The sequence below is a fragment of the Colobus angolensis genome, unplaced genomic scaffold, assembly GCF_000951035.1.
Source record: "Colobus angolensis palliatus isolate OR3802 unplaced genomic scaffold, Cang.pa_1.0 Scaffold155, whole genome shotgun sequence".
Lineage (NCBI taxonomy): Eukaryota > Metazoa > Chordata > Mammalia > Primates > Cercopithecidae > Colobus > Colobus angolensis.
In genome coordinates, this window is record NW_012114655.1 from 1,233,812 (window position 1) to 1,256,665 (window position 22,854).

Here is a 22,854-nt window from a genome sequence, read left to right on the forward strand (position 1 = left end):
CTCCCACACGTTGCTGATGGGAATGTAAAATGGTACAGCTGTTGGGGAAAACTCTGGCAGTTCCTCAATGAATTAAACACAGAATTACCATATGGCCTTGCAAATCCACCTCAAAATAACTGAAAACAGATTTCAAGGATTAAATCTTGTACATAAATGTTCCCAGCAGCACTATTCACAAAAGACCACACCCCCAACCCAAATGTTCCTCAACAGATGAACGCACTAACTGAATGTGGTATATCCATACAATGGAATATTTACTCAACCACAAAAAGGGAGGCAAGCTCAGCTAGAGGCTACAACATGGGGGGCCAACTGAAAGCACTGTTAGCTGAAGCAACCAAGTACAAAAGGCCACATGTGGTATGATTCCACTTGCATGAAATGTCCACGATAGGCAAATCCACAGATAGTAGATGCTTATTGGACATGCATTTTTCTTTTCGGGAGGTTAACATTTTGGAACCAGACAGAGGGAACGGTTCCACAACATTGTGAATGTACTAAATGTCATCAATGTGTATTTCACCATGATAAAAATAATATAAAAATGAACTAAAGACACTTTCAGGAAAAAAAAAAAAATTGAGGAAATTCACTGACAGTAAGACATGTATTACAGGAAGCGTTAAAGGGCTAGAATACCACATAAAAACTTGCACAAAGTCATGAAACTGAAAAAAGGTAAAAATGAAGTAAATATATACCCCTCCAAAATATAATCTAATAAACCGTTAGAACTTACTCAGCCAGTTCAGCTCGAAACCGCCAATTTCTACTATTATCTGTCACCAAAAACTCCTGAAGTTGATAAAGATATTCTCTTCTTTTGTCAATATGAAGAAGCTAAAGTAACAAAACAAAAATATTTACCAGGACAAGGTACAGACATTATTTCTTTTATTCGAGTGCATAAACACAGACTGTAAGCAATATGGTTAATTCTTCTGAAGAGGAAATGTAGTAGCTGTATTTAAGTGTTTTCAATTTGGTATTAAGTTTATTTTTCCTTGAATAATTCCATTTGCCTTCAGGAATCACCATCTTGTCTGGAAATCTTTGTTCCTTGTGCCTATCAATGAGCCACACTAAACCCCACAGGACGCCAGGCACAGCTTGATCACAGGACTTGCCCCGTTTATTCATATGACATCCTTGTTGCCACGGCCCCACTTAAGGCAGTAGTCATGCTCTTAACCACGTGTGTAAGCCCTGCGTGCGGCCCTGCGTGTGGCCCTGCGTGTGTAAGCCCTGCGTGTGGCCCTGTGACAGCACACAGCAGGCACTCAGTATTTGTTGAGAGAAAAAAAATAAATGTATCCCAATAGCTGCTCTATAAATATTTAAAGCGGGAAGCAAGCCAACCTAACTGTGCATCAGATGGAAACCAATCACAGGGAAAAAGCCAGAGTGTGAACTGAGTGACCATACATCTTCAAGAGACAGTCTAAGGACAGAATGTGCTAGGCAGTCCTGAATACTACGTAGCTGATTTGATGTGAGAATTATTATTGGTGGAGTAACTCTGAAACTATTTCATTTATGTTGTGGAACTGAGCAAACTTTTTTTTTTTTTTTTTTAGACAGAGTCTCACTCTGTCATCCAGGTTAGAGTGCAGTGGTGTGATCTCGGCTCAATGCAACCTCCACCTCCCACGTTCAATCGATTCTCCTGCCTCAACCTCCCGAGTAGCTGGGACTATGGGCGCGTGCCACCACGCCCGGCCTATTTTTTGTATGTTTAGTAGAGACGGGGTTTCACCACGTTAGCCAGGGTAGTCTCGATCTCCTGACCTCAGGTGATCCGCCTGCCTTGGCCTCCCAAAGTGCTGGTATTACAGGCCACCGCGCCCAGCCACAACTAAGTATTATACATTAACGTTGTTAAGAACAGACTTTTTACCATGAGTAAAAAGAAAAAAATATATAAAGTGAAGAAAAGAGAGGAAACAGTATTGAAATGGAAGTAGTTCTTAACAATATGAAGTTAGTAATCAAAAAAAAAAAAGTACACACCTCCTAGCTACTATCTTCTGGAAAGACCTAAAAGAAATGACAGCCCAGGAGCAATGAGCACGTCCAGTGCCTGGATCTCAGTTTCTAAGGACCATTCTCCACTAAAAAGGACCACAGTTCCTTGGAGAAATAGCTGACTCCAGGCTGGGACAGGGAAAGGGAAAGTTGAAACTGAAAGTGTTGATACGCTTAAAAATAAAAGGACAAATCAAAGGACACAAGAGGCAGCTTTAAGGGGTCCCCACTAGTCAAATTTGATGCTCAAAACAAACGACAGAAATGGATTCCATTACGTTGAATTTTTAAAATCCTAGAGTCCACACCAATACTAAAACAACTTTTGAAACCGGGGAGGGAGAGAAGGCACAGGTTATTTTCACACGGGAACGTTACTTAATAAAAACAGAAGGAACGGCCGAGCATAGTGGCTCACACCTGTAATCCCACAACTTTGGGAGGCTAAGGCGGGGCAGATCACTTGAGCCCAGGAGTTCAAGACCAGCCTGGGCAACATAGCGAAACCCCGTCTCTACAAAAGATACAAAACTCAGCTGGGTGTGGTAGTGCGCCTGTGGCCTCAGCTACTCAGGAGGCTGAGGTGGGAGGATCATCTGAGCTGGGAGAGGTGGAGGCTGCAGTGAGCCATGATCGCACCATTACACTCCAGCCTCGGCAACCGAGTGAGACCCTGTCTCAAAATAAGTTAATTTAAAAAAAACAGAATTATGAAAATAGAAAATCACTCTTTCACAACCAACACAGTTAACTGATTCAGGTACGAACCATGTACAGATGCTTGGCTATGACAGCACTGGTGAAGGACTCTAGAGAAACAGATACTAAACAGAGTTCTAAAGTATCACCTCACCAATTCTCTATTAACCACAAAAGGTGAAAGGTCACTTTATAACGGAGTTGTCAGCCTTCTCATCACCAATGATGGGAAGAGCCAATATCACATTAGCCCTGATGTGACACATTTAGAAAAATGCATGAAAACCTACAGAGGTTAACATGTCTGCAAAAAAACCCTGCTTACCCAGAATCAAACTGTGTAAATTCAAATTGAGGGTAATTCTGTAAAACAACTGGTTTGGACTCCTCAAAAATGCCAGTGACACCTAGATTTAAGAGGACTAAAGAAACATAACATTTAAATTTAATACGCACTTTATGGGATTCAAAATTGAGCAGAGAAAAACTATAAAAGACAATACTGGGACAATTAGAAAAATTTCAGGCCAGGCGTGCTGGCTCATGCCTGTAATCCCAGCACTTTGGGAGGCTGAGGCGGGAGGATCACGAGGTCAGATCAAGACCATCCTGGTTAACATGGTGAAACCCCATCTCTACTTAAAAAAAAAAAAAAAAAAAATCAGCCAGGTGTGGTGGCACACACCTGTAGTCCCAGCTACACGGGAGGCTGAGGCAGGAGAATCACTTGAACCTGGGAGGCGGAGGTTGCAGTGAGCCAAGATCATGCCACTGCACTCCAGCCTGGTGACAGAGTGAGAATCCGTCTCAAAAAAAAAAAAAAAAGAAAAAGGAAAGAAAGAAAAATTTCAATATGATCTACATAAAATATAACATGGTCTCAATGTTTTTGTTTTTTACTTTTTTGAGATGGAGGCTTGCTCTTACTCCAGGCTGGAGTGCCTATCATCTTAGCTCACTGCAACCTCTGTCTCCCAGGCTCAAGCGACTCTCCTGCCTCAGCCTCCTGAGTGGCTGAGACTACAGATGCCTACCACCACGCCCAGCTAATTTTTTGTATTTTAGTAGAGACAGCGCTTCACCATGTCGGCCAGGCTGGTCTCGACCTCCTGACCTCAAGTGATCTGCCTGCCTCGGCCTCCCAAAGTGCTGGGATTACAGGCGTGAGCCACTGTGCCCGGTCTCAATGTTTTTTAAAAGGGAGGACTACAATTACTTCTATCACTCAAGCCTTAGAATGATCAGAGTCAATTTCAAGGCTAAAGTCTAAAAACAACAACAGTACATCAGGATTAAACAATCTGTAAAAAATCAAGGCCATTCACTTTGGAGATCACAGCTCTTACATCAAAGTAGTGAGGGCTACACGTCAATTCTCGGACTCCTGGAATACCACATAAAGCCTCCAAACTTAATACACAGCTGACCTTCAACAACGGGGTGTGAACTGCATCAGTCCCCTTACACTGAATTGTTTGTCCCAGCCAAATGAGGACTGAAAATAAGGTATTCCTGGATGCGAAGCCGGAGTACACGGAGGGCAGACTTTTCCTACATGCGGGTTCCACAGGACTGGAGTACTGCATGGATTTAGGTGTCCACAGGGGACCTGGAACCATTCCTCCTGCACATACTGAGGGATGACTGAAGCTAATGGTTTTTTTTTTTTTTACATATATTTAATCCAATAATTTTGAAAAATAAAAAGGTACAAATGTCTGTAAACTATCATCAGGCCAGATGCGGTGGCTCAAGCCTGTAATCCCAGCACTTTGGGAGGCCGAGACGGGCAGATCACGAGGTCAGGAGATCGAGACCATCCTTGGCTAACACGGTGAAACCCCGTCTCTACTAAAAAATACAAAAAAATAGCCGGGCGAGGTGGTGGGTGCCTGTAGTCCCAGCTACTCAGGAGGCTGAGGCAGGAGAATGGCGTGAACCTGGGAGGCGGAGCTTGCAGTGAGCTGAGATCCGGCCACTGCACTCCAGGCTGGGCAACAGAGCAAGACTCCGTCTCAAAAAAAAAAACAAAAAAACCTATCATTTAATACTGTTTTAAAAGTGAAAGTATAATTATGGGACTATTTCTTTTCTAAGTTACATCTTAACATCAACTTATGGCTATATTTTCTTACATAGGAACACACAGAAACCTCTCTTGCTGATAGCAGAAGATAAAGATTTAGATTTACAGCAGAATTTTGTTGTCTTTTTCTGCAAAAAAATTTAAAAGTTACCTTCAGAAAATCATGCAAGTGTTTAAGGACACCTATCCTGACTTCATCAAGGTCTTTTAAAAATCCATTAAAAATTGGAACCAGATCTGCAGCTGTCAACTGATCTCCAAGAATAACTGCAAGCTCGTGGATGGAGAATGCTAGAGTTCGTCGAACTTTCCACTGCAGAAATGAAAACACATTAGTAAGCTGACCACAAAGTACTCAGTACTTCAACCTTTAGGCAATATACGAAGGCTAATTTTTGTATGAATGTCACTAATCTCAAAAAATTAAATCACAATAGTAATAACAGATACAAATTTTAAATGCCTAAATTATGCACCGAAAAGTGTAATAGAAAAATCTTAAATCCCTGCCTAGTATGTATCATCTTCCTTTCACTCATGAAGAAAAAATGCTTAGAAATCATTAAGTTTTTGTAGTTCTCTGAACATCGGACCCTGACTCTGACAGTGCAAAAAGAACATGCTCTGTTATTACTCTTCCATACATAATTTCCTATAACACTAAGTACATGCTAGAACACGCTGATGTGCTGAGGCTGCACATGGGCCAAAGGCTCTCTAGCACCCTCCCCGGTTTACTGTCCCCCTTCAGATTCCTGTACAGTCAAACCTTGGATTAAGAAAAACAAAACAGAACAATAAAATTTGTTTTTAAGGAATTGGTAATTGAAGAAATATAAGACTAGGGAAATCTGCATACAGCCTTGGAAAAGAAATCCTCAACAGAAATGTGTTGCATTTATAATAATTTTAAGTTAAAAACATCCTTTTCTCCATGTTGCCTTAATTTTTCACACAGTAACTTAAAACTTTACCTAAAGAGAAACAGTTTAGGGCAAACATTTTATTTCCTTTCCCTTCCCCCCACAGAATCCACTCTTGAAATCAAATTTTACACCCAAGTTCAACATATAAAACAGATGAAGGCAGAGGTGTTCTCATGGAAGAGGCGGGCAGCAGAGAGAAGAAACTGCTTATCCAGACTCTGAGCCATCAGAGTCACCCAGGTGCCCCCAGACATTCATCCCATGGGAACCCTACAGTTCTGTGGAATAAAGACTGAAAACACGAATACACAGGACAAAGCACTCTATGGAAATTGGGCCTTTGCGGTGCCATGACCAGACGCAGCACTGAAGAAGTGTATGAACACAGATAAATTCACTTCTCCTGGGCCCGGTTTTCCTAACCTCATAGGTCAAAGGAGGAACTTGACCTATCAAGGTTACTTCCCACTTAGAACTTGCTGAGTCAACAGCACTGATTCCCTGAAAAATATAATAATTACTAAGAAGTTTAAGGAAAAGTCATCACATTTCAGTACAAATTAGCCTAATCAGACTTTTTTTTTTTTTTTTTTAAAATAACTGAGCGATCAACTTCACTGAAGGAACAGGTGTGTTCAAAGAGAGGCAAACTCTGTTTATACAGAAATCAGCCTGGCAGGGGAGGTTAGGTCATCAAGCCTGGGAAAAGGTTACACGAAAGTCACAGATGTCCAGACAAAATGACCTGAAGCAAGGGTTTACCTTGTGTATTCTGCTGAAAGGGGGTGGGGGTGGTGTGTGGGGACAAGGAGAGCAAGAACCACAGAACTTCTCCTGTCTGTACTGCAATGCTCAAGGCACACGGGGCCCAGAAAGTCACACTCGCTAGTAATACTACAGTTCTATTAGTTTAAACAAATATTTTGAGATCTAGTGTGAAAATCAAATAAGCATTTATAATACTATTTCTAGGTGAAAAATTAAATCCTATATTCTCAACAATTAATTTACAGATAAACTCTAGATAATAACACATTTTAAGTTAGGAATGTAGGCATGTTGAATGTGCTAACAATTTCTAATGCTTTAGATAAAAATGAAGAAGCCAAATTGTGGGACTCTGACAGTGCAAAAAGAACATGCTCTGTTACTACTCTTAAGCTCTTCCACACATAATTTCCTATAACACTAAGAACATGCTAGAACACGAACAGAAATTCTTTAGGTTATGAAAAGCAAAGTACTGTGCCTTCCACATGCACGTTCTGCTAATTCTTTAACTGCTATACTCACCTGCATGTCTGAGGCCAGAGTCTCATACGTCTCTCTCAGGCAGTGCCAATTCTGTCTTCCGAGTGTCAAGGCCACACCGGGGAGGCTATATGCACAGTGCTTAGCAATTTCAGTGTCAACCGTCTGTGCACGAGAAGGGTCAGTCATAGATAAATACTGATCTAACAACGCCTGAGGTACAACATCCTAATGGAGAAAGAGAAACCACAGTGACTGAGCAGTTGAGATGCATTTTGAGAAGTTCAGACATAAATTGGGCAAAATTATTTTTAAATATATAGATTTTAACATAGCATCTCAAACAGTTGAGAAATACCAACGTCAAATTTTCAGGTATCTAATAACTAAGAGATACAAAAAACATGCTAAGGGAAACATATATGAACAAATAAAAGCAACTCTAGGAGAATAATGAGTAACATCTCAGCTGAAACGAAAATTAGAATTAATTACTAAATTAAAAAGACGTATTAAAATAACACCAGCACCTTTAAATGTAGGCAGAGATGACAATGTTTGTTATAATCCAGCAAATGTAGAATAACAAGTGCTCTGCATGATTTGCAACATTAAAAAAGCAAAAACCAGCCAGGCACAGTGGCTCACACCTGTAATTCCAGCACTTTGAGAAGCCAAGGAGGGTGGATCACTTGAGACCAGCCTGGGCAACATGGTAAAACCCTGTCTCTACAAAAAATTTAAAACGTCAGCCAGGTATGGTGGCTCACACCTGTAGTTCCAGCTGCTCGGGAGGCTGAGGTGGGATGATCACTTGAGCCCAGGGAAGTGGAAGCTGCAGTGAGCCGTGAGAGCACCACTGTACTCCAGCATGGGCGATAGAGTGAGACTCTGTCTCAAAACAAAAATAAACACTTGTCTTCTTTAGATGAAAATTTAAGCAATTATTCATACAAAATTGAAGTGCCATGTCTGACTATTTGTATATATGTGAGGAAAAGAAGAACATATTTGCAATCTTGCTTAGGTGTGTATAATATAGCTGTGAAAGGATATAAAAGAAAGGTAAAAATGGTTGCATCTCAGGAAGCAAAATGGACAAGTGGAGAAGAAAAACTGAGAAGGGAATGTCAATAAATGCCTGTTTAGTATCTTGAATTTTGAGCTACATAAACTAATTACCCATATACCCAAAATGAAAATGGAAATAAACTCATTAAAATGAGATTTGAAATACTGAAAATGTCTATAAGTGGGGAAAAGCATGTTTCAAAACACTATTGTTTTGAATCCTGATTTCATTTTTAATAAATAAAAACTGGCTACATGTGGCGGTGCACATCTGTAGTCCCAGCTAGCTGGGGGGCTGAGGCAGAAGGATCGATCGCTTGAGCCCAGGAGTTCGAGGCTGCAATGCGCTGTGATCTCGCAACTGCACTCCAGCCTGGGTGACAGAGCTGAGATCCCATCTCTAACAACAACAACAACAACAAAATAAATACACCATTTGATCTGGGAAATCTACTTCTAACAATAATAATATAGTCCTAAGGCCAGGCGCGGTGGCTCACGCCTGTAATCACAGCACTTTGGGAGGCCGAGGTGGGTGGATCACTTGAGGTCAGGAGTTCGTGACCAGCCTGGCCAACATGGCGAAACACTGTCTCTACTAAAAATACAAAAAAACTAGCTGGGCATGGTGGCTTGCAACTGTAGTCCCAGCTACTTGGGAGGCTGAGGCAGGAGAACTGTTTGAACCCAGGAGGCGGAGGCTGCAGTAAGCTGAGATGGTGCCACTGCACTCTAGCCTGGGTGACAGAGTGCGACTCCATCTCTAATAATAATAATAATAAAGTCCTAGAAGCAAACAACACATCTAGACAGTCATGGTGAATGTAGCACTTCTTACAGCATCAAAGTGAAACTACAAGTAGCATCTCCCACAGAGCCTTCTTATAATGGAGACCACAGGTGTGGCATGTACACTGGGCTGTGCCGCTGTGAAGGTGAGGGAGTCTAGTGTGCTTACAGGAGAGATCACCAGGTCAGATTGTTAGAAAAGAGAAGAGCAAGGCAAGGCACAGCTACCACATTCCAATGATTCCGTGAGCACAGTTTCCCTGCAGTCTGTTACTGACGGCACTTCAAAATTTTCATATTTTTTCATATTTTCATCTCTGAAATCGAGCTGTATTTGGTAATTATTGGCAATGTGAACAAGAGAAAATACCTAGGTAGGATGGGATGACCACAGTTGTCCTGAATGATAAAAAGGGACACATGTGTATGTTTATGTGCCCATGAAAACACATGAAGGAAGGTAAGGTGTGTGACTGTGGTCACTCTGAATGAAGACTGGGATCACAGAGGTAGGAAAGGGAAGATTTGTGCTTACATGTTCCTCTCTCTACTATTTCAATTTCCTTATAGAAAATATGACACACTAGTCATAATTTTTAGAACACTCATCACAAAGAAGCGGCAAATTAGCTCAGAAATGGGCTCTAAAAGAGGAATGAGCAACACACCCCCGAAAGAACACATTTTTTGGTCACTTACTTGTACTTTAGTTCTCCTTTCCTCATCAGGGCTAAAACTGCTATTGTTGCTCAAGTCTGAATCGCTGTGAATGTAGTGAAGAGTGGAGTCCATATTCTGTTAGGAAAAAATAACTACTTAAAGAGCCGTCCTGGCTGTGCATCTTCATCTAAGCTATCTTACTAAGTTACTTACCTTTCAAGACTGCCAAAAGTAATAAGCATAGACATTCCTCACGTTTTTAAAAGCTTATAGCCATACCTAAGAACTTTCCCTACTTTAAACCTAACTTGCTGAACAGGTTGTCAAATGTGTGAAAAACAACTCCAGAAAAATGAGAGTAATTAAAAACAGTATTTGAAAGTAATTTTAAAATGGTCCAAACAGCTCAAATTCGCTTATTTATGAAATAGTACTGAGAGGATTCTTTTGATCCACTGTTTTAGAGACCATGGAGTGTCATATGCAGTTTTTCTTCTATTTCTATTCTTGGCTGTTAATATCTAATTTCACAAATTATGTATATGTTAACAGCCAAAAACAGTAACAACAACAACATAACACCTTCTAAGATGCAGATATATTAATACTATTCAAATCTCCAATAAGTAGTCAGGGTTTCAATCCAAAGCAGCGGTATCATACAGATTTCTAACTATACCACATGCCGTCTAACAGAAATCAGAACAGAAATGCGCTAAAGCTCTAAGAACCCTCTTGCCGTCCCCAGTGTGTGCAGGTAGTCTTTCCTGAGCTTCTCATTCAAGCCACTATGATCTGTGACCATGCGATTCTGGCAATCGCTGGTGCATTCCTTCTCCCCGTTTATATAAACAATGGCTAAGTAGCACTGATACCAAATAATGCTGGCTTGATGGAGATGCAGCAGGAAATTAGGGAAGGATCACAGAGAACAGCTATAAGTACAAAGGGAAGATGATGCTAGGATCAGTACCCACCCTCACACTCCAGAGTCCAGATAATGTCACTGGCCCTCCGCAACATGGCCTCAAGTCCCGATCTTCTGCTCAGAATACTGTGTTGCTTGCTGCAGTGAAATGGTCCGATCAGAAACAAAGCACCTCTCCAAAAAGAAAAGGGAAGAGTTAATTATTCTTGATAAAGGGCTTTGTTTCCAGTAAGACTATTTCACTGCAGTGAGCTACATTAACATTGAGTCTACTAAATGGTCATATAGACAGAAGTGGGATTTACTTTTCCAGGCATTTCATATGACACTGATGTCACGAGGACAGGATGTGATGAAAACAATTACTTTATGCAAAAGGAAGAGCTAAAAAATCAGCAACAAACAGAACATACAAACTAAAAGTGATCAGCTACAGCTACTCCCCAATGAAAGACTTCTGGTTCAAACTGCTCTCACTTGGTAAACACTTTACTGAGTTTGTTACCTCAACAGCATCGCTGATTAAAGGCACAGAATCTTCTTGATTTATTTTACAATTTGGTAGCTCATTTATACCCAGTTCATCTTGCAAATCACTTCTCTTTTCTATATTGATGGTCTCTTCATGTACATCCAGGCTGGAAGCACGTAGTGCAGCGGACAGCACTTCCACTTGTGCTACAGGCAAAATAAGGAAATGGCCAAAGTGAGAAACACAATTGCAATATTCTTACAAGGCTGTTCTCCATTTGCATTGTACGTTATCAATGAAATATATACTTTTTTGACACTGCAATCAAAAAGCTGGAAAAAAAATTTCTACTGTGGTAAATCATTAGTCCTTCAAGAGAAAAAGTAGAAAACTAATATGCTTTCATGAGATTAAAAATGTTTATCTGCTACTGTACATTATTCTGCGTTAGTATGAAAAGAGAAATGCTATCTAGTTGCTGGAGCTGCCTCCAGCTTATTAAAAGGAGTCAATTTCAGTAAAAGTTAACTATGTTTTGGTAGTGCATGAATCAAACTGACAAGGCTTACTTACTAAGCTATTTTAGCAGAAGAGCAGTCACACAAACCCTGCCAACATAAAACAATGGTAATTACAAAGATTCTTGTCACAGTTACATTTAAACATCTCATATCTTATTACTACTTATTTCTCTCTAATTCTTTTTGAAAATGAGAATTGTATCTTCTCCCAAACACAACAATCCCAAATGAGCACTGTCTTGCTTACAGCAAACCAAAAGGACAACTTACCAGGCAGGGGTTCAAAAATCTGGCAACTAGCACTGCCTATGTTTTGGGTTGCACCTTACTTACAAAGGTGATTCAAAATTAAGATAAGGGATTCTTCCTGCTCCCCAAATAAATCAGAAATTTAGCAAAAAATATTGCTTAGCATTTATTCCAAGTAACAATCCACTTCAATGTTCAAAATATGAACATTTTAAACAAAACAATCAGTAACTTTTATTAAGATAATCTATTAAGATGCAGCATTTATAAAATTTCTCATCTAAGTATATTAAGTGTCTGACAATAGACATGCAAGAAACATACAGGATGAGGTTCTAGTCCATTAGGTCATTACTTGCTAACTTAAGAAAACTGAACGTGTTCACTCACAAAAAGTTGCAGTGGAATATTTTCATTATCTTCAGAATTTCGGCTGCAATTTTCACCAACCCTTTTAATCACTTCAGCCACTCCCTTTTGGGATCACTCCCAAGCCAAACCAAAACAGTACTCAAAATAGACTGTACGAGAAAGAAACGTTAAAACATTTTGTCCTATACAAAGTGCATGGTGTGTGGGTGTGTGCGTGTACCATCCCCCATCCATTCTGTTCACTGGAAAGTGCAGGCACACCTTGTTTTATTGCACTTTGTAGATACTACACTTTTGCTTTTTTTTTTCTTTAAAGAGGTGAGGTCCCACTATTTTGCCCAGGTTGGAGTTACTTGCAGAAAGCTATTCACAAGGCATGATCATAGCTCACTGAAGCACTGAACCCCTGGGCTCAAGCAATCTTTCAGCCTCGGCCTCCTGAGTGGTTGGGACTACAGGCACACACCACCACGCCAGGCTTGAACTGTACTTTTTATAAACTTAACGTCTGTGGCAAGCTTACATTTAGCAAGTTTATCGGTGCTATTTTTCCAACAGCATGTGTTTACTCTGTGCCTCTGTACTGCATGTTGGTAATTCTTGTACTAGTTCCATCTTTTTCATTACTGTTATATCTGATACGGTGATCTGTGATCAGTGATCTTTGATATTACTATTGTAAATGTTTTGGGAACTGCTAACTAGCTGTACAAGACAGACAACACAGCAAACTTAAATGATAAATATGTGTCTTCTTACAGCTCTACCGACTTTCTCTACCCATCTCTCTCCTGTCTCCCTATTCCCTGAGACTCAACAATATTAAAATTGGGCCAATTAATCAATAACCCAACAGTAGCCCCTAAGAGTTCAAGTGAAAGGAAGAGTAACACATCTCTCACTTTAAATCCAAAGCTAGAAATGATTAAGCTTAGTGAGGAAGGCATGTCAAAAGCCAAGAAAGCCCAAAAGCTAGGCCACTTGTATCAGTTACCCAAGTTATAAATGCAGATGGAAAAGTTCTTGAAGGACATTAAAAGTGCTACTCCACACACACAAAGAAGAAGGAGGAACAACAGCTTTATTGCTGATATGCAGAAAGTTTGAGTGGTCTGGACAGAAATCAAACCAGCCACAATGTTCTCTTAAGCCAAAATCTAACTCAGAGCAAGGCCCTAACTGGCTTCAATTCTGTAAAGGCTGAGAGAGTTTAAAAAGCTGAGAAGAAAAGCTGAAAGTTAGCAGAGGTTGGTTCATGAGGTTTAAGGAATGGAGCCATCTCCGTAACACAGAGGTGCAAGGTGAAGCAGCAAGTGCTTAGGTAAAGCTGCAGCAAGTTATTCAGAGGATCTAGCTAAAATTTCTTAAGCCACTAAGGTAGCTACACCAAACAGATTTTTTTTTTTTTTTTTTTTGAGATGGAGTCTTGCTCTGTCACCCAGGCTGGAGTACAGTGGCACAATCTTGGCTCACCGCCACCCCTGCCTCCTGGGTTCAAGCAATTCGCCTGCCTCAGCCTCCCTAGTAGCTGGAATTACAGGCATGCACCACCATGCCCGGCTAATTTTTGTATTTTTCGTAGAGACAGGGTTTCACCATGTTGGCTAGGCTGGTCTCGAACTCCTAATCTCAGATGATCTACCCACCTCGGCCTCCCAAAGTTTTGGGATTACAGGCGTAAACCACGGCGCCCGGCCCAGATTTTCAACACAGATAAAACCGTCTTCTATTGGAAGAAGACGCCATCTAGAACTTTCCTAGCTAAGGAGAAATCAATGCCTGGCTTCAAAGCTCCAAAGGCCAAGGTGACTCTTGTTAGGGACTAATGTGGCTAGTGACTTTAAGTTAAAACCAGGCCAGGAGTGGTGGCTCATACGTGTAATCCTAGCACTTTTGGGAGGCTGAGGTGGGTGGATTACCTGAGGTCAAGAGTGCGAAACCAGCCTGGCCAGCTAGGTGAAACCCCATTATACAAAAAAAAAAAATTAGCCAGGCATGGTGGTGCGTGCCTGTAGTCCCAGCTACTTGGGAGGCTGAGGGAGGAGAATCGCTTGAACCTGGGAGGCAGAGGTTGCAGTGAGTTGAGATTGCGCCACTGCACTGCAGCCTGGGTGACGGAGTGAGGCGCTGTCAAAAAAAAAAAAAAAAAGCGAAAACCAATGCTCATTTACTATTCCAAAAATCCTGGGGCCCTTAAGAATTAAGCTCAATCTACTCTGCCTGTGCTCTGTCACTGGAAAAGTAAAGCCTGGATGAGAGCAGATCTGTTTACGGCAAGGTTTGCCGAGTATTTTAAGCCGACTGTTAGGACCTACAGCTTAGAAAAATATTCCTTTCAAATTATTACAGCTCATTGACAATATACCTGGTCACCCAAGAACTCTGATAGAGGTGTACAAGGACACAATGCTGTTTTCATGCCTGCTAACACAAAACCCATTCTGCAGCCCAAGGATCAAGAGGTAATTTCAACTTTCAAGTCTTATTATTTCAGGAATACATTCTGTAAAGTTATAGCTGCCATAAATAGTGATTTCTCTGATGGATCTGGACAAAGTAAACTGAAAACCTTCTGGAAAGGATTCACCACTCCAGATGCCATTAGGAACATTCACGATTCATGGGAGGAGGTCAAAATACCAACATTAAAAGGAGTATGGAAGAAGGTAATTTCAACCCTCATAAATGACTTTGAAGGGTTCAAGACTTCAGTGGAAGAAGTAACTGTAGATAGGGTAAAAACAGCAAGAGAACTAAAATTAGGAGTGGAGCTTGAAAATGTGACTGAAATGCTACAATCTCATAATCAAATGTTTTTTGTTGTTTTAATTTGAGAGACAGAGTCTTCTTATGTTGTCCAGGCTGGAGTACAGTGGCTACTTATAGGCACAATCACAACCACTACAGCCTTGAACTCCTGGTCTCAAGCAATTCTCCTGTCCTCAGCTGGGATCACAGGCACATGGTCACTATATCGGGCTCTCCTGACCAAACTTGAACAAACGCCTCTTAGGATGAGCAAAGAAAGTGGTTTCTCGAGATGGAATCTCCTCCTAGTGATGATGCTGTGAACATTGTTGAAATGACAACAAAAGATTTAGAATATTACATAAACCTACTGATAAAAGAGTGGTGGTGTTCGAGAAGATTGACTCTAATTTTTAAAGAAGATGTCTCCTGCAGGTAATATGCCAACAAACACCATTGCTAGCTACGGATAACTCTTTCATGAAAGGAAGAGTCAACTGACATAGCAAGCTTCCATGCTGTTTTATTTTCAGAAATTGCCACAGCCACCCCAGCCTTCAGCAATCACTGCCCTGAGCAGTCAGCAGCCATGAACTGAATCAAGACTCTCCACCAGCAATGAAACTACAACTTGTGTAAGGCTCAGATGATCATCAGCATTTTTTAGTAATTTTTCAATAAAGGTATGTACTTTTTTTTTTTTTTTTAAGACAAAATGCTATCACATGCTTACTACAGTATAGTATAAACACGACTTTTATAAAATTCTGAGACTGGGTCTTACTCTGTCACCCAGGCTGGAGTGTAGTAGTGCGATCATAGCTACTGAAATCTTCAACTCCTAGACTCAATTCTCCCACCTCAGCCTTTCGAGTGGCTGGGACTACAGGTGTGTGCAACCATGCCCAGCTACTATTCAAAATCTTTTTAGAGATGAGGGTCTTGCTATGTTGCCCAAACTGGTCTCAAACTCTTGGCCTTAAGCTGCCCTTCTGCCTCAGCCTCCCAGGTAACTGGGATTACAGGTGAAAGCCACTGCACTTGACTGTAAACATAACTTTTTATGCACTGGGAAACCACAAAATTTGTATGACTCTACTGCAATATTTGCTTTTTTGCAGTGGTTTGGAACTGAACCAGCAGTATCTCCAAGGTATGCCTGTTATTTGTATTGAACTCGCTCAACTGCAGCTAGTAAATTTACAGTACAAAGAGTATTAGATATCTTCTGAAACACAAAGTCATATCAAGAAACTTGTATGCATGTACATGTAAATCTTTCTAAAAAGCAACCTATGCATATTTCTTTTCACTGATTTACTGAAAGAAAAATTTAGAGCAATTCTTTCCATATTTCAATTAATATTTAAGTGACTAGTCTATGTCAGAGAACTAGCAGGTACTATAATACAATGAGAGCTCCCAGAACCAGCTTAAGGACAACTGGTAATCTTTTTTTACATATATAGTTTAAGAAAAATAAAATAAGTTGAGTACGGTGGTTCACACCTGTAATCCCAGCATGTTGGGAGGCCAAGGCAGGCGGACTGCCTGAGGTGAGGAGTTCAAGACCAGCCTAGCCAACATGGTGAAACCTGTCTCTACTAAAAATACAAAAATTAGCTGGGCATGGTGGCACACGCCTGTAGTCCCAGCTACTTGGGAGGCTGAGGCCGGAGAATCGCTTGAACCCGGGAGGCAGCGGTTGCAGTGAGCTGAGATGGCACTACTACACTACAGCCTGGCGACAGGGTGAGACTGTGTCTCCAAAAAAAAAAAAAAAACACCAAAAAAAACAGTAGCTGGGTGCAGTGGCACGTGCCTGTAATCCCAGCTACTCAGGAAGCTGAGGCAGGAGAACTGCTTGAACCCAGGAAGCGGAGGTTATTGTGAGCCAAGATCGAGTGCCACTGAACTCCAGCCTGGGTGATAGAGCGAGACTCCATTTCAAAAAAAAAAAAAAAAAAAATCGGAGTCACTGAAGTTCGATAAACTTTAATAAACTTAAGCTGGTAAATAATAAAATGTAAACAGAAAGGTGAAAGCTGTGAAGACATTAAACACTCATCAAGAGTTGACTATGCCTGCTGTGAACATTCTACCGTCTCTTCCTCCCCACCCCCGAGATGGAGTCCTGCTGTCGCCCGGGCTGCAGTGCAGCGGGCGCAATGAACATTCTACAGTCTTTCCATAGAAGAATGACTGCGTCTACTGCTATCTTACAAAAAGGTCGTGAGTCTCTGTGCAAAATAGTTAAGGCAGAGCCCAAACTTTAAAACTGTAAAGCATTGTTTGAGTGACTGAAGATTTCAAAGAGAGTGATTTATCAACAAATAAAATGACAGTAAGGAATGCAATGATGAGCCTATTGTAAATAAAAAATTTCCTGAAAATCAGATTAATTGTATTTATCAAGAGAATTTAGAAATACATAATGATGGTCATACTACCTTCTTCTTTTTTTTAATAGACAGGGTCTTACTTTGTTGCCCAGGCTGGAGAACTATCAGCGCATGATCCTTTGACACCATTTGAGCTTAGGAGGTCAAGGCTGCACAATTACAGCTCAGTGCAGCCTCAACCTCCTAAGCTCAAACGATCTCCCACCTCAGTTTCCCAAGTTGCTACGATTACAGGCATGTGCCACCATGTCTGGCTAATTTTTCATGTTTTGTAGAGATGGGGGTCTTACTATGTTGTCCAGTCTGGTCTCGACCTCCTGGTCTCAAGTGATTCTCCTGCCTCAACCTCTCAACGTGCTGGTGTTATAGGTATGAGTCACTGTGCCCCAGCCGTAATACATCATTAAACGGCAATTTTTTCTTAAATGAAATTTTTAAGATAGACACTAATATTTTTATTCACTTTGAGAATAAAGAACTTGACTGACTTCCATACCTTTAACATCTGGATCATCAATGTGGGGCTCCAGATTTTCTATCATTTCTTCCAGTTCCTTTCTGGTGGCCATGGTGATGTTTGGAGAACTGGGCACAGGGCCTTCAGATGCTTCCTCTGGTCCCTCTGGGCTGGGTTTTCCCCCAGAGTTCTGTTCAAGCTCTATGTCTAGATCTATTTCAGGAAGAGGAGTCCTCCAGAAATGGAAGGAGTTATACAATTCCTGATCTAAGAGAGCTGAATCTTGTGAACTGGTGCCAACCTCTGGTCGCAACATAGATTTGTAGTTACCAGGTTTTTTATCATTCTCATTACTAGCTGCTTCCTGGTGAGATTCTGAAGACAAAGTACAAAGTAAAGAGCTGTCCAGTGGAACACTAATTTCACCTAGAGGCTTCCCGGATGCCTCAGCAGCATGGTCTTCCAACGTGGTTTCCAGTATGACACTGGAATTACTAACACTGAGATCTGAAGGAGTATCCTCTGGCCTGACTTGTACATCCTCTGGGGCTTCTTGATCTCTGGTCCTTTTATTGTTTTATTTGGTGGGAAAAAAAACAATAAGAAAAGATAATTACTTTAAAAAAACTGATGAAAGATATTATATATAGCACTTAGACAAGTTAAACATTAAAAATTATGGATTATCTGCACAAATTGAGTTTATGTATATTATTTATAATGCTTCTTTCTCCATCAGCTGTTCTGTGTTCAAAGATGTAAATACCTGTTAAGTATAAGTCTAGATAGTCAAGCAATATGTATTAGTTAGAGAAGATAATATTTAAGAATCCTGGGATTCTATAATACCATGCTAATTTCAATAATTAATAACTAACGAAAAGTAGTGGAAACAGAAATTCGTACAATCATTTTAAGATACACAACAATATTTAAATTATTTTATTTTTAGGATTACTTGTATTGCCTCTCTACTCCAATGACATATTGAAAAGCTGAGACCTAAAGCCTATTTGCTTACATTACACAACGAAAATTTTAAAAAATTTTAAGATAGCCGGGCGCAGTGGCTCACGCCTGTAATCCCAGCACTTTGGGAGGCCAAGGCGGGTCGATCACCTGAGGTCGGGAGTTCGAGACCAGCCTGACCAACATGGAGAAACCCCGTCTCTACTAAAAATACAAAATTAGCTGGGCCTGGTGGCACATGCCTGTAATCCCAGCTACTAGGGAGGCTGAGGCAGGAGAATTGCTTGAACCTGGGAGGCGGAGGTTGCGGTGAGCCGAGATCGTGCCATTGCACTCCAGCCTGGGCAACAAGAGTGAAACTCCGCCTCAAAAAAAAAAAAAAAAAAATTTTAAGATAGTAGTAGGAAAGACACCTATTTGCTGTCTCACAAAATATATTAAAATCTGCTTGAATGTCATTACTTCTGTTTCTTCTAAAATACTCATCTCTACTCCCCAAGGTTTTCCTTAAATGAGGTCATAACTTAACTGATAAGGACAGCTAGTACAAATTCATTAAAGTCCACTGATTACTGTCATCTATGATCTAAAATACGACTTTAAGTGTTATTACTTGATTCAATTAAATTTAACAAGCATTTATTGAGCACCTACTAAGAGCCAGGAAATGAAATCAGTATTGAGGATTCAAACGTGAATGAGATGTAGCTCTTGCTCTTGAGATTACAACTAGAGGCGAACAGAAAAAGTGAACATGTACCAGCAAACTGCTGCTAGACAGGGTGGTGGGCACAGATGCATGCACACTGAACACAGGAGGAGATGGGAGTGAAGACTAAAAGGCCTTCAAGACAATGACATGAGTTGTGCTCAGAAGAACCAATACATGTTTATGGGGCTAAGGGGAAGAAAAAAGCATCCAAAGGAGAAACAGTACATGCAAAGGCTGGAGTGGCACACAAGGTGCGACGCATTCAGGAATCAGCAATGAGGAAATGATCGATGACAAGGATGAAAGATGTGACAGGAACCACTGTATTCCAGACCAGCAGACCTCCGGAGTTCATCCTGGACCACAGAAAATCACGCAGATCTGTTGTTTCAGAAAGACCGTTCTGGAGGAAGTGTAGAAAAGGAGTTGAGAGGTAAGATAGGAGGCAGGAATTACAGATGCGCAGGTGAAAAGTGATGATGTTCTGATGGAGGTAGTGTCTTCAGGACTACAGAAGAACATATTCAAACAGCAGCAAAAACTAACAGGACTTTTCCACTTATTGCATGCTGCAGGTAACAAGTAAGTTTCACATGAAAGCTAACGGGTTCAGGTTGAGATAGGCTGAGTTAGCTATCCATGTTGGGTTCTCGGTGGTGGTATCTATGAGAAAGAGGTCAAGACTGAGATAGAGGTGGAGGTCATCAACTCAGATGTGTGGGGCTGAGACACGTGGAGGCAGCAAGTATTAATGAAGAATAACACAACAATTGCATAGAATAACAAAGAGTGAAGGTATTCTTCCTGTATAAAAGCATAACGAGCATATTTTTAGGCTGAGGAAAATAGGTTAAAAGAGATGAAGGATCTGGAGACACAGAGATTGGTGGAATAACTGATAAAGCAATGTCTCTCTGAGAAGAGGAAAGAATATGGGCTTCAAAAACACAGAGGAACAGATTAAACAGGTGAAGAGACATTGCTTCCAAAAAAACATGAAAGGGAAGTAAGGATGGCTGAATATGTAAGTAAATTCGTAAGATGAATACAGAAAAAAGCATCTGTGTGCCTTCAAATACACATAAAAAAGATGTTTAACGGAGACTTAAAAGGACTGTGCAAAAGCAGGGTGATGTTAATACCTACGTGGGCTCCCAGTTCAACAGTCACCATCTACACTCTCATGAAATTAGGAAGTTTCCTCTCATCATAATGCTGTTTTAAAAACCGTATTTTCACAAACAGGTGATTATTTTTTAAAATACTGATGAACAAAAACATTTGTTAAGTCATCTGAAAACATAACACATTGTGACTGCATTTTATATTTTGGTATTTTTCTTCTATTCTTGTAACCACAATATATATAGTATGCATATATAATACAATTATTTACAAGTGTGAAGAAACTAGACTTTAAGTTCTTACTCTCACACTGGCACTATGTTAATATAAAACTCTGAGCCTTTCAATGACTTCTAGGATTCCTCACTTACTCCTTATTCATAAAAATGAGGAGTTGACCTAGATAACCTGTAAGATGTTTTCTCTCTCCCAAAGGAGCTCCTGAAACTAGTGCTATTATGTAAAATAAATGTGTCTTCTATATGTTTATGAATTACATATTTCCCATTTTGCCCATATTAAAAAATATATAATTTTCCCTTTTGTTATAAAGAACATTAGTGGGCCAACTGGTTAAATTCAATAAAGGCTACAGATTAGCTAACAGTATTGTATCAATGTTAATTTCCTAATTTTGGTAACTGGACTACAGTTACATATTAATATCTGCGTTTTAAAGAAATACATACTATTTTAAAAAGGTAAAAAGAATATCATGTCTAAAACGTATTCTCAAAGAGTTCAGAAAAAAAGAATAAAGCAAATATGGTAAAACAGTATTTGGAAAATCTAGATGGATATATGAAATTCTTTGTGATATTCTTGCAAAATTTCTGAAATCATTCAAACTAAAATTTTAAATCTGTAATAAGATATTGTTCAGAAAGGGGGAAGAGCAGAGCAAATGGATAAAACTTCTAAGACCTCATATGTACTATTTAATAAATATAATGAACTTCTGTTTTTGTTTATTCTTTTTTTAAGAGACAGGGTCTCACTCTGTAGCCCAGGCTGGTGTAAAGTGGTATGATCATAGCTCACTGCAGCCTCAAACTCCTGGGCTAAAGTGATCCTCCTGCCTCAGCCTCCCAAAGTGATGGAATTACAGGGGCTTGAAGTTCCTTGATCACTATCTCACCTTGGTGTTAAAATTAAATTTTAATATTCTCAGCTGCAAAAATGAACGGAGAATGACTGGTCAAGTAACTGTTTGTCTGATAAATGTAAACCTGTTAGTTTGTCCAAACTTAAAACTCTTACGATGAAACTAGAAGACAAACTTTTCCCTAGTACAGTATTAAATTCTGGATAGAACTATAGCATGCATGGCTTCAAAAATGTCAAAAGTATAAATTCTCTAAATTCGAATTTTTCCTGGTAAAGTGTAACAGTCAATGCAAAATCAAGCTGTCCAATGCTAAAATTCTGATATTCCTAATTGTCAGACTTTGAAAAGCTATTGTGTAAGACAAATTTTTTTTGAAAACTGAGGCCCTTTGTGACTCTGTATAATGAGAATTACCCTGTCTCCTAAGAGACGTAGGTATCAAGAGCATCAGAGGACAGTCCAGAAACTACCTACTCAAGGGGGAATCTAAGTGTCTTTTTGTGCCTACATAAGTTTGCAATTAATATCCTCAGAGTTCCTTACTAGAGACTATGGGCCTAGAAAATTAACTACAGGTATTTCAAGGAGAAAATGACTTGTAGAACATCTGGCTAAAGAGGCATTGTATCCTGAGATAAAAGCAAACACACTCCAGGATACACCTTCCAAGTACTGTGAATTAACTCAATGAAGTTTTAGCATTCATGAAATATTTCCAAATTTGTGCTAATATTTTTTTTTCATATAGTTAGCATTAAGCTAAACTGGAAAACCCCAGCGAAAGTGGTTTAGTTATTTCAGATTTTTGAGGTCAAATCCATATTTTCCTAGAATAATTCATTCAGGATTAATATGTGCACCAAAGGGCAAGTCCCAGCAGAGACAATGGGAGGAACCGGATGCCACAATGCATGGCCGGGAGGCTACTGATGATAGATGCCATTATGTAGCCAAAAGGATAGGATTAAAATAGTGCTCACAGCGCTACTGATGACGAAGACAAAAGCTCTGTACTTCCTGGACAAGTCAGTGAGTCTAAGACAGGACTTTGTTAAACGAGGGCATGGATGGAACAAGAAGCTTCCCAGAGAGCAGCAAGTACAAAAACAGGGAGAATTAAGAGAATATGGTGCATTCAGAGAACAATGTGATAACGAATGCTTATTTTACATACTTTCAAAATGCAGATTTGAGTATTTCAACTCTGCTTCTGTGAAGCAGGCTTTATCAGCACTTTCAAAGAAGCATTAATAGCCTGATCCAGGGTGAGTGGAA

General features: G+C 40.1%; 1 protein-coding gene across 1 annotated transcript in view; it reads right to left on the minus strand.

Annotated features, from left to right (window-relative positions):
• The window catches only part of PPP4R1 (protein phosphatase 4, regulatory subunit 1), a 72,925-nt gene that overhangs the window by 5,744 nt on the left and 44,327 nt on the right, over positions 1–22,854 (minus strand). The window contains exons 10-15 of the mRNA XM_011936609.1: positions 17,705–18,231; positions 10,950–11,122; positions 9,556–9,651; positions 7,039–7,224; positions 4,971–5,132; positions 749–849 (exon numbers count right to left, since the gene is read on the minus strand). Of these exons, the coding sequence (XP_011791999.1) occupies positions 749–849; positions 4,971–5,132; positions 7,039–7,224; positions 9,556–9,651; positions 10,950–11,122; positions 17,705–18,231 (1,245 nt within the window). The remainder of the gene's footprint in view (positions 1–748; positions 850–4,970; positions 5,133–7,038; positions 7,225–9,555; positions 9,652–10,949; positions 11,123–17,704; positions 18,232–22,854) is intronic.